Consider the following 11,793-nt stretch of genomic DNA (forward strand, 5'->3'; position numbering starts at 1 on the left):
TGACATCACTTCAGGATGAAGTCATCGACAAACTCGACTCTCATCAAGTGCTGGCATTCACAGACATTCTGCCAGTTTATAACACAGACAATGCAACAGATCTGCATTTTATGACAAACAAAAACATCTGCAGAATTTAACTCCTCAGCAGTCTGCGGATGTCAGCAGTAAAATGAGATACAAGGGTCATTTTTCATGCTATAGACTAAATAGTGCCACACAGCAAGAAACAACACAGGGACATTATATTATTTCTTATGGATGTTTACCAGAAATGAAGGGACTGTAAAGCATGCATTTCAAAATTGCAATATCTGGATACATTTACAGTGAATGGTGACAGAAAAATCCCATAGAAAGCACTTTTCTGTTGTATTGACCTTTGACACACTGTTTATTTTATTCTTGTATGTAACCGTGCATAAAGTGTAGCAAAAGAATAATGCTACATTTCCTGTTTTCTCATGTTACATAGAGGCAGTCTCTTTTTTGGGTAATGCAAAGGTATATTAAGGACATTCACTTTAAAATCGATATATATTTTGGAGCATTGGCTTTAATCAAATGTTTAGTTTCTCATCAAAAATAATTCCTGTATCCTTTACGTCAAACACATGATGGTAATACTGTATAAGGCCAATATCAAGAAATGTTGCATCTTATGTCTATTTCTAACCACTTTACTTCAACTTCAATGTGAAGGAGACTTCATAATGATTCCTTCATTGCTTCAATGTTCTGCTCCAAGTGTAAACATTCTGATAAAATCACTCACAGCATCATGTTATAATGGATAACATCCCAAAATGGGCACATTTTTTAGCAACTTGAGGATGAGTTTATGAATGAATGCCTGACATTCAGTTTTGCCCCGCTGGTTGGCTGAAGAGAGGAGCAGAGAAAATCTCAACGTACAGTATGATTCACCACAACAAAGTGTTAGGGAGGGGGTGGTGATGTCATTGGTGGTGGTGGGAGAGTCATGTGTGAGTCAGAGAGGAAAAAGATGAGGAGGAGATGGAGGAGGAGGAAGAGGATAAGGAAAGAGCTGGATAAAAAAAAAAAAAAAAGAAGCATGGTGTGGGGTACCTGCTGTGTGTGACTGATGGTAACAGGCAATGCTGGCCTGTGGATGACTCACCACTGCTTTACCAACCTCAAACACACACACACACACACACACACACACACACACACACACACACACACACACACACACACACACACACACACACACACACACACACACACACACACACACACAAACAAAATACACAGGGATACTTCAAACCAGACAATCAGAAATTGTATTTTTATGCCTGATGGAGGGGGGAGGGTCTTGACACATGTTAAATGACATCAGTGGCGTTAGAAGCATGTAGTCTTCCACACAACGTACACACACGTCGCCGGCAGGACGCACACACAACTAGATGCACATAGACGCACATGCATAATACGCACACACACCACATGAAGTGCAAGGGCGAGGAGGGGAGGGTAAGGATGACTCACACATCAATGATAACACCCCTCCCCTTTCCCAATCAGACACACACACACACACACACACACACACACACACACACACACAAAGACGAAAAAGAAGGACATATCATTTGGATGCAACCCACATCCTCCCCACATCCTGGGGAACATCCCATCTGAAACTCAGACTGACAGCAGGAGGCTCCGACTGAGTGCAGTTTGTCTAAGGTGATGGGAATTCTCTGGCAGGATATCCTCACTTTAAAATAAATATGATACATTCAAAATGTGATATGACAACGTTGGTATTTCTGAAAGTGTTTTTTATGTTTTCATCAGTTAAAGTAAATGTATTACGGTTAAAATAAATTTGAATACCTTGGTATAATTAACTTGGAGGACCTTGGTGGGGATGATCATCGCTAATATATATATATCTGAAAGTATTTACCCTCCAGTTAACCGTAGAGATATTTTTAAAGCTAAGTGTTATTTCTATCTTGGTCTTGTCGAGGCAGATAAACATGTTACAAGTGATTTTTCCACAGGCCTTTCACTCGTTCCACCGTCTGCCTTTCTGAGAAAGGCCGTCGCTCCATTTGTACTGAACAATGCCCTCTGGAAGTCCTATTAGCACTACACGACGGTGCTGTTTCCATTGTATATGTTCTTTATTGTCGTAGTGTGACTCCTAGATTTAAATCTACATGGACTATGTATGTGATTTGTTTTTTAGTGTGTATCTTCAATTTGCTGTACATTAATTAAGCCTTTGTCAAAATAAAATAAAATTACTTGATTTCCGTGAAGTGAACGCATCTGATCCAAGGGTTGCATAATGTGTAATTTTCTTTGTATTCATTGATAATGAAATGCAAATTGGTGTGGACAAGTATATTCCCAACAAAGTCAATTTTAACTTTGATTCTGAGCAAATGAAATGATCAATAAAAGCAATTTTTACAGACATTAAATATAGGCATTTTTCATGGAAGACATTTGGACATATCAGAGTAAAATAAATAGATGTTAATAATACAATTGTTAAAGTTGTTTAAGATTTATGGTCCTGACATATCGCATGGTTGGCTCACTGTCATTACTGAGACACTTCAATACAATCGAGTCATGTTTGGTTTAATTGGTATCAGATGGGCCTTTCATTCTATCACAATTCAAAATGTCTGCTGTGGAAAGTCATTTTCTGAAATAGTAAATTTGTTAGTAAATCCAGTGTTTTTTAAATGGTGCAGTCGAGCTGGGTCAAGAGTGTTTTAAACTAGTCTACAGTGTAGCATATACCTGTCTGATTCGTCCTTAAAAAACACAATCCCTGAATAAACTTGAGTCGGTTCCCAGGCAAAAGGATTTAGTCTGAAACACATTACTTTATCGACTATTAAATCCAAAATGTTTGACCCAAAAGTCTGGCATACAAAAGCCAGAAAAGTAAAGCACTTCACTTTGGAAAGATGGCTCACTCCCAGGCTCACTGTAAATCAAAAAGTCTCCTCTTATCTTTTGATAGCTAAAACATGCAAGCAGTGCAGGCACTTGGCTAGCACACATAATTCCCATCAATTACTCCAAGAAATACTTCCGTCTCTGTAAATCGAGGGCAGCTGACAAGACACAGACAGCTCTTGGCACAATGGAGTAATTTTATGAATGACATCTGGATAAGGAGAACACCTGGACTGTGACCCTGCTGGAGCAGAGCAGAAATGACTTTACAGAGGAAGTGGTCTGAGGCTGAATCTCTGGAAGATTTGCATGATAAGGAATTTGGTTGTTTGTGTGCCTTGCCAGAATTTACAGCTGAAACACTGTCAGCAATTAAACCCGCCCGCACCTGGCAAAATGAAGTTTGTTTTTCCAAGATCATCCGGTGACGTGGTGGTCCAGTAGACTGCTGTTGATGGTCTGGAGTATAACCTCTGCAACATTTGTCTCTTACTCTCTCCCACTTTTGTGCGGAGCAAAATTGGAAAAAATGAACAAAGAATACTTAAGTTATTAGTTTCAAAAATCTGAGGTTTAAAGTTCACATTTTAAGCCTCAGAGCCACTGAACATCTGTGATTTCTGACCAACAGCTGTTTCTGTTTTCCCAAAGAGCACAGCGCGAAAGAAGAAATTACTTCAGGAAATCTGGGTTTTTTTTTGGTTTTTTTTAAGTACCAGTGGTGCTGCAACATCGAAGTAAAGGATCTATAGTTTAAATGGAAAAAAACATTCGTTAAATGACCTTAAACAGTTGCCTTTCAGTATGCAGTCATTTTCCTGTCAGAAAAGTACACGTACTGCCCTTCTAAAAATGGTGGACCACATGGCATGAGTTTACAATTAATATCATTAAGAATGGATCAATCCAAACATGACCATCTGGATCGCTCTGGCTTCTATGTGCTTTTCTTGGGAATGCTCTATTACATGATGTAATATGATCATTTTTAGTGAATTAAGAGTGACATTCCCCCTCTGTGCCCCGTGAAAGATGACCTGAACGGAGCTAAAGTCATGTAAACTGAGCACCACCAGAGGCCAATATCCAACCAGGATGATGTGACACTATGTGACGGTAAAGGTTTCAGTAAAACCAAAGAGACAGTTTCAGTTGGTGTGACATGTGTTGCAGGTGGAGTGACCTTAACTTTCTGCTCCAACTGCTGACATGTATAATTAGCCAGCACAAGTAGATCATCTCGCTCTGTACACACACACATCTCCTGTGTGTTATATTTAGCATGGCTAAAAGTATGTCAGAAACTGAAAATCGTGGTCAGCTCAGCTTCTTCTCTGAGGACTGTTGGATCTCCATCTTTTTCAAGCATTCACATGCTGGCCAAACTTTAGTGTTAAGATACTGAACATGGAAGATTGTATTTTTTAGTTAGGTAATGTAGGGTTTAAACTATAGTTGAAGTCTCAAACAGTTTATCGTCCTCAGACACAATATGTACTTTAAAACGTTCAGTCTTAATGATCTTCAGGCTTTTATTTTGAGATACTTTTGAAATGCTTTTGCTTTTCTAAAAAATCTAAAGTAGAAACACAACAGCATGGAAAAACAGAAGGAAATGTTTAATAAAATCCAGCAGTAAGAAAAAGCTCCTCCTTTTTATTATCATCAAATTTATCTATTTCATTTTCTGATTTGTGATATTTCTGGACAAGCTAAATTAAAATGGCTCTTATATCATGTAATTTTTCTTTTACTGAAAGCTAAACATCATTTGATAAAGGCTCAACAAAAATATGTCCTTTAACAGTTTATTTCAAAACATTTTCACCGCAAGATATTTAAAATTGCTGTTAAAAAAAAAAGGAATTCTGCTTCCACTAGAATGACAGTAAACAGGAACATGATAACTCTTTCGATAATTCATTTTAACATCAAAGAAATCTCAACTCTGTATTCATACCTTCCTCTTCACAGAGAAGGGTTTTTAAATCACATCTGGCAATACGATAATTATTTCCTGGTTGGAAACCATTGGGGTGACTACGATAGGGTGTCGGAATCATTTATTTAATTATATTTTATGATGTCTTTTAGCACATCTGAATCTTTTAACTAGCATTTTATTTAATCACTATCACTCTATTGCACAGCAGAGCAATAATCCCATGTATGTCCATGAAGCTCTGCTGGATATCTGCAGCTTTACTTCCCCGCTGACAAACATGTATTATTCATAAGGAAACGACACTCTTGATTAGTGCTTAGTATGCACGGACAATTCCTAAATACATGTGGAATAAATGGTCTAGGGGCAACCCGGCCTCTGCTCTTTAATACATTTACAACTTTTTTAGCCCAAAAAACTAATGATTTCTCTTTTCAGTCTCATATTACCTGAATTACACACTAATACACAAGGGACAAAAAGCATTGGTCAGAAGGATTATATGCACATTAAACTGGTACTTGAAATATATTGTTACACACTGCTTAAAGCAATCCATAATACCAAAATGAACCACTGCCCCTGGGCTGAGAAACAAAAGAAAAACGTCTTCTGATATTAGAATGGTGAAAGATAACACAAACAAGACTGCCCCCTGGTGGTTACACAGGAGCACAGTTCATGCCGCTGCAACCAACAGGCAGTAAATAAGGCATTCATTTATCAACACACACTTCATAACTGCAAATAGCACTTGACAGTTCACCACTAACAACTGAAGGATTTTAGTGATTTCTCAGCAGTCACTATTTCACACCAAGAGGAGACAAAAAAAGAATTGTCCAAATAATTTCAAGCAGAAAAGAGGGTTAAAAGTGTTCTTTTCTCCTTTTTTTTGATTGGGTAAAGCCAGACCGCATGTTTCAATGAAAAGGAGAACAAAAAAATCATGATGGAAAGCTGAAGGATTGTGAGCTCAGTAAATGAAGAGGACTCGGGTGCGGGGCAGGGTGGAGAAAGTGTCAGCCATCTTGCGGATCCTGGCGTAGTTGATGAATCCCCGAAGGAAGAGCAAAAAGCCTGAATGCATAGAGAAAGGCACAGTCAGACACCATCTGAGGCTTGGCAGCAGTTACACATGTCTTAATCCTCTAACTGGGTCTTTAGGTTGACCCGAGTCGAAAAATAACTAAAACCAACAGATAAAACTGCATCTACAAGCCACTTGACACAAAATCAAAGTCAAAAATATTTTTCAGAGTTCAATATGTACTACCGTTTTGCTATGTACTGAAATTTTACTAAATCCATTTGGCGACTAAAGGATGACATTGCCAAGGTGTTACAGAAATGACTTCTTAACTGTCTAAGGTAAGCAAAGAAGGGTTCAATGCTGCGTTTCAGCAAAGATCAGCGTGAAACATTTTCTTTATAGAGTTGCATCGTAGGAGAAGTGCATTCGGGAGAAATCTGCAAATACCGTGCTTTGTTTTAGGAGGAAATTAAGTTTGAAGAATTTAAACAAATAAAATATAAGGGTGATAATAAGATAACATACAGAATTGTATGAATCGATTGCACATATTAATTCTGCCCTTTTTTCTATGATGATCATTAAAGAAAACATTGAGGAATAGGAATGTACTGTGATGAAAAACATTTCTCCGATAAAGTCGATATCAGGACATTCTGTAACAAATGTTTGACACCTCAACACCAATGTAATAGAGCTCCAAAGAGCAGAAATGTGTCACAAACAAAATGTCAGCACTTGATTCTCTTTGGGAATTATTTAAATTCGGAGATTGGTTACTTACCCAACACCAGGAACACCCACCACAGCCAATACTGTCCATCAAAGTAACCAGGGAAGTATGTGGAGAACTAGAAACCCAACAGAATGGTACAAACGGGTTAGAATAAATATGGCCTTCACTGGTCTCACTCTAATGAGTCCTGCATTTTAACAGTGAATGAAGAAAACAGTGCACTCTTTAAAGAACTAAGCAAAGCAAACCACGACAAAAACAACACAAATATACCAGAGAGATGTTTTTGAGGGTGTCTAAATAATTGATTGTATTTTAAGCACCATTTTTTTTGTGTGTTTGTATGTGTGCTGTGTTTTGTCTTTGTTGTACCCGGACAATGAGGATCCATTTGATGAGGGAGAGGCCAAAGCCTGAGATGGCACCGTAGCGTCCCGCAGCTGAAGTGGTCAGACAGAAAGAAAGGAAGAAGCCGATCCAGTTGAACAGGAATGCCACTGGACAAAGAATAAAAGGGAAAAGTGTCAAGTCATTGAAAAAAAAAACATGATCCAAGTAGAAAAGCTTTAGATGAAAGAGGTTGGGTGAAAAAAAGAAAGACAAAAACAGGTTTGGGTAGATTGGGTAACTTACTGAAAAAAGTGAGCATGAAGATACCATCATTTCCTATCCTCAACTGATCAGCATCATCAAAGTCGTCTCTGGTCACAAAGTCTTCATCCTGAGATAGAATAAGAAACTGTTTTAGTTTTTAAGATTTATTTGAACCAATTCACAATGTTGTATTTAGCATTTTATAAGTACAGTGTATAATGAGATGACGGGCAAACCAAACTTTGTTCAGCTTTGGTGGGAACCAAGCTTTGTTCACAACAGAGAGTAAATACAACACAAACAACCAACAGACCAATGGAAAACCACACACACAGCCATTTACAATTTAAACCACTACTATCACTGTCACCTTATTAAAAAGTCAGTTAATTCAAGGTAGGCTAAAAGGAGAAACCAGTTGAGGTTGTTTACCTAACTCAGCACTAGGTAACACTCTGAATACACAAACATACAAAAGGGTGGTATACTGAACACATAAAACACTGTAGGTACAGCTGCCGTTTCACACACCAAATACTCTTCCTCTCATCATACACTCTCCTCCCAGTTACCTCCAGTGAACTGCGTATTACATCATCAAAAGTCTCCGGGCGTTCCCTGTGCTGAAGCTGCTGCTGAGCGCAAGGCAGTGTGTGACAGAGAAACACAACACCAGCAAATCAAACACAGTGGCCCACATGCAGAATGGTGCACAGCATCACAATGACCAGTAGAGGTCAGATATTAGCAGTCTTTTTAAAAAGGGAAAATCTAATCATTTCTGATAATTAAAGGTCCCCTATTATGCAAATGAACTTTTTGCTGTCTTTTATACATAAATATGTGTCCCCGGTGAGTAAGGAGACTCACAAAGTGTCAGTAAATACAACCCTCTCTTTTTTCCTCCTTACCCACATCTCTAAAAACGGGGGTACAAACGAGCTGATCAGGATTTGCTGCCAATATGATGTCATATCCGAAATGTGGGCTGGCTTTACATGAAACTCCTGGCAACGTCCCAACCTATCGTCCGCAATATACAGTCGCGAGCTGATTCCCCTCGTGCAGCACCTCTGTGTCTCTGTGCAGGTTGTCTGCAGGAGGGACTTAGAGTTGTTGTGATTCAGAAATAATGCTTGATGTGGTGGAGAAAATAATATGGCTGTCGTGAATTAAGCCTGCTCACAGGAGGATAGATGACTGGTGTTGTTATTAAACTGTTATATAGGCATTAAATTGGTTGCAGATGAGGTTTGTTTTGCCCTTTTTAAATAAAAAAAAGACAACTAGGTGTACACTTAAAGTTGAAAGACACATTTTTGTGTCAGTAAAAAGAACATGGATATCTCTCCAAGCAGTTTTATGTCTCATATCAAAAAGAATAGTTCAGACAAAATAAGTATTTAAGTCTGAAGCTCCCTGCCTGTTTCTAATGCTGCACCAGTATTAACTCAGATTTTGGAATAACAAATTCTGGAACAAAGTGTACAGAGGCTAGTTAAGAGGCTTGACAGACTGAGGAATTGAGAACAGAAAAGGCTAACAAACTTTGTAAAAAAACATCACTCATTCATAACGATCCTTTAATATGAGTGATAATAAATGTCCTTATATTCTTTATCAATCTTATATTGTTAGAACAGCAACATAATCGTGGCAGTAGTAGGAATGACAAAGAGGCATAGTCTGATTTGTTGAGTCTTAAAGACAAAACAGGAAAAAAAAGTTCCATTGTAGGGTACTAACCACTTCCTTGCAGAAAGCACAGGAAGTGTTTGAGCACAAGCTGAGTGTGAGTGTGAGTATGTGTATGTATATGTGTGTGTTTGTGTGTGTGTGTGTGTGTGTGTGTGTGTGTGTGTGTGTGTGTGTGTGTGTGTGTGTGTGTGTGTGTGTGTGTGTGTGTGTGTGTGTGTGTGTGTGTGTGTGCCTGTGAGACCACAGGCTATATGCAAATAAAGTGAGACACTCACTCTTCCGGTTACCAGGGGAACACTGGTCTCAGCCTTGGTTCTTTCTGCTTCATCATAGGAAGGTAGCGTAGTCGCTACGTTGTATGACGGAGGCTTTGGGAAAGCCCCATCTTCCTTGTAGTCAAAGAAGGCTGAAGAAGAAACAACACAACATAGTAAGGAAGAAGTGCTGTTTTGGCAATGAATACAAAAAATACAAATTAGCCAGGAAATCCCTCAATAAGAAATGTATGTCTAATCTACGAGTGTATTTTGATATATCCCTCTGAAGCTGTTAAGTTGATAATGCAGTTTTGAACTTCATTATTAATACTCTTGAATAGTCCACAGTTATTTATAATTCAATATCTCAAGAAATCATATAGAGCCGTGCTAATGTTCAGACTAACACAAATATGCCTCCCAAATGTGCCCCCCATGCATATGACCTCGGCACAAGGGAAACATCTGGACAAGTCAGGGTCTTACCAGCATTGTCCCCCGTGATGCTGCTGTATGGGGGGGGAGCGTCAGCGGCTGCCTGTGGACTCTCCTCTGGGTCCTCCTCATTGGGAAGCTGTGGGAGGGTGAAAAACCCATCCTGGTTTATTTAGGGCTACAATACATGTGTGTCAGCACTTGCTCATCTTGATTAGATCAGATGATTCTAAGAAGCTTTACAATGACCGTTTAGCAATAAATTATTATCTCAACACCCTGGCATACTTAAAAGAACCCACAAACCAAACATCCCATAAAATAAACAGAGGAGAAGAATTATAACAAGTTCCACATCAAAAACAGTTTTTTTGAATTAAATCTGAACATTTTAAAGAGGAAATGAGCACCAACAAGGCCTACAACATGTTTCTCATTCCTCTTTCTCTTGTTAAAAGCAGGAATCATGTGACTGACAAAACTCAGCTACCCCTTAGCCCCGATTCAGCTAAACAACATTTTCAAACCTAGCTGATAGATCAATAAACCCTCAGGCCAGTTTACAGGAAATACCACTCAAGTGGTGCTGCATACCAAAGTAGTAGACTGACACACTGGGTTAGCAGAGGTAAATTATAGGTAACATCCATGGGGGATAATTATGAATCCTTCAAAACATGAATGAATCGTGTATTTAGGTTAAAATGTAGAACTCATTACCTCTGAAAAATAACAGCTGATTATAAACTCAACACACCAACTAGCACATAAAGACAATATAACATAGTTTATGCTCCTAACACTTGCATGTGTCCCTTAAGTAAGATTCAAATAAAATCACTAATATGCTCAATTCTTGTCACCCACAGGAAATTATATATGTTTTGGACATAACATCAGTGAGGAATGTAACTAGGTAGAATTACTTAAGTAATGTACAATATTGAATTACTTGTATTTTGATATAGTACTTCATTTAATGCTACTTTTTACTCCCAATACATTTCAGGTAAATATTGTACTTTTACTCCACCACATCAATTTAGATGTAGATAATATTCAAAGCTTTTAACATAATGTATCTCTAAAAAATAAAATAGAATCATCCACATGACAAAAAGTCAATATTTTTGTAGAGTAAAATGCTACTTGATGCTAAACATATTATCAAGTTAGATCACTATAATAAATCACACATGGAGGCCATTTTTCACTTTGTATACCTAAAGTACATTTTGCTGATAATACTTCTGTACATATTAAGATTTTGAATGCAGGACTTTTACCTGAAATGGAGTATTTTACCATTATCTTAATGGTCCTTTTACTCAAGTAAAGAATCGGAGTACTTCTTCCACCCCTGCATAAGCATCTTCATGATCTCTCTATCAACCTCATAATGAGCACCAGAAAAATCCCTGTCACACCCACTTGACTTGCATTACGAGGTCATGTGCTTCACCCATCGTTAGCATGTAGAGCCAGAGGGTCATCGAGAAGTGATAAATGAAGTTACACCTTACACCACAACGCTATCTAACTAGCATACAATTCGCTAAACCAGAGACAAAAGAGCCCTAATGGGCAAACACGTTCACATTCTTGTGGAGAAAAAACAAGGAAACGTTAGCATCAAATTAGAAATGGTAGCTTGGTGTTAACGGCCAGCTACACCCAATAAAAGTAATCTTTATAACGCTATTGACATTCCTAAATAGGATAGCCCCACTTTCAAGGATGTGACACAACGCACACACCTGGGAGAGCTACTTTAATCTAACAGTATACAGTTGACGTTAACGTGTCATGTTAAATTATAACGTGTTATTAGCAAGGTTATAGTATCATCATACCTGCTGATATCTGCTTGTCGGTTCGTCCATTCCGCTTTGAACGGCTGGGAATCAACAACAGAGAAAGACACCCAACGAAAACGAAATTACATAAGAGTACGATCTGTAAACTCAATGCTCGCTTCAATGGAAACCTGTTTCTCCCTCGACTGCTTGGTTCTCTCATACAGCTGTCAAGTTACAGTATTTTGAAGGATACACAACATGACTTCCGGTTTGACATTTTGAATAAAATCCCGATTGAGAACTATAAACGTATATATAAATTGGTTTGTTGTTGCTGGGAAGTT

The 11,793-nt window shown here is 38.3% G+C and overlaps 1 protein-coding gene across 2 annotated transcripts; it reads right to left on the minus strand.

The window, feature by feature from the left end:
* Window positions 1-4,590: 4,590 nt before the first annotated feature.
* On the minus strand, window positions 4,591-11,722 carry LOC134872201 (NEDD4 family-interacting protein 1-like). Of its 2 annotated transcripts, XM_063895380.1 has the most exons (8): window positions 11,504-11,722; window positions 9,702-9,789; window positions 9,234-9,364; window positions 7,833-7,892; window positions 7,300-7,387; window positions 7,039-7,163; window positions 6,715-6,781; window positions 4,591-5,977 (listed from the first exon to the last, which is right to left on the minus strand). In XM_063895380.1, exons 1-8 carry the CDS (start codon window positions 11,531-11,533, stop codon window positions 5,874-5,876), a joined length of 693 nt encoding a protein of 230 aa, XP_063751450.1. In that variant the 5' UTR covers window positions 11,534-11,722; the 3' UTR covers window positions 4,591-5,873. The 2 variants fall into 2 exon arrangements, with proteins under 2 accessions (XP_063751450.1, XP_063751451.1); XM_063895381.1 differs by lacking the exon at window positions 7,833-7,892.
* Window positions 11,723-11,793: the final 71 nt, after the last annotated feature.

Source organism: Eleginops maclovinus, chromosome 11, assembly GCF_036324505.1.
Source record: "Eleginops maclovinus isolate JMC-PN-2008 ecotype Puerto Natales chromosome 11, JC_Emac_rtc_rv5, whole genome shotgun sequence".
In the NCBI taxonomy this organism is placed as follows: Eukaryota; Metazoa; Chordata; class Actinopteri; order Perciformes; family Eleginopidae; genus Eleginops; species Eleginops maclovinus.

Excerpts from the sequence above, each read along its gene's own strand:
- LOC134872201 (XM_063895380.1), bottom strand. The coding sequence starts at position 11,533 with ATGGACGAACCGACAAGCAGATATCAGCAG. Across the intron at positions 9,365-9,701 it reads CATCACGGGGGACAATGCTG|CCTTCTTTGACTACAAGGAA; the intron begins GTAAGACCCTGA and ends TTTCTTCTTCAG. Across the intron at positions 7,388-7,832 it reads TAATACGCAGTTCACTGGAG|GATGAAGACTTTGTGACCAG; the intron begins GTAACTGGGAGG and ends ATTCTATCTCAG.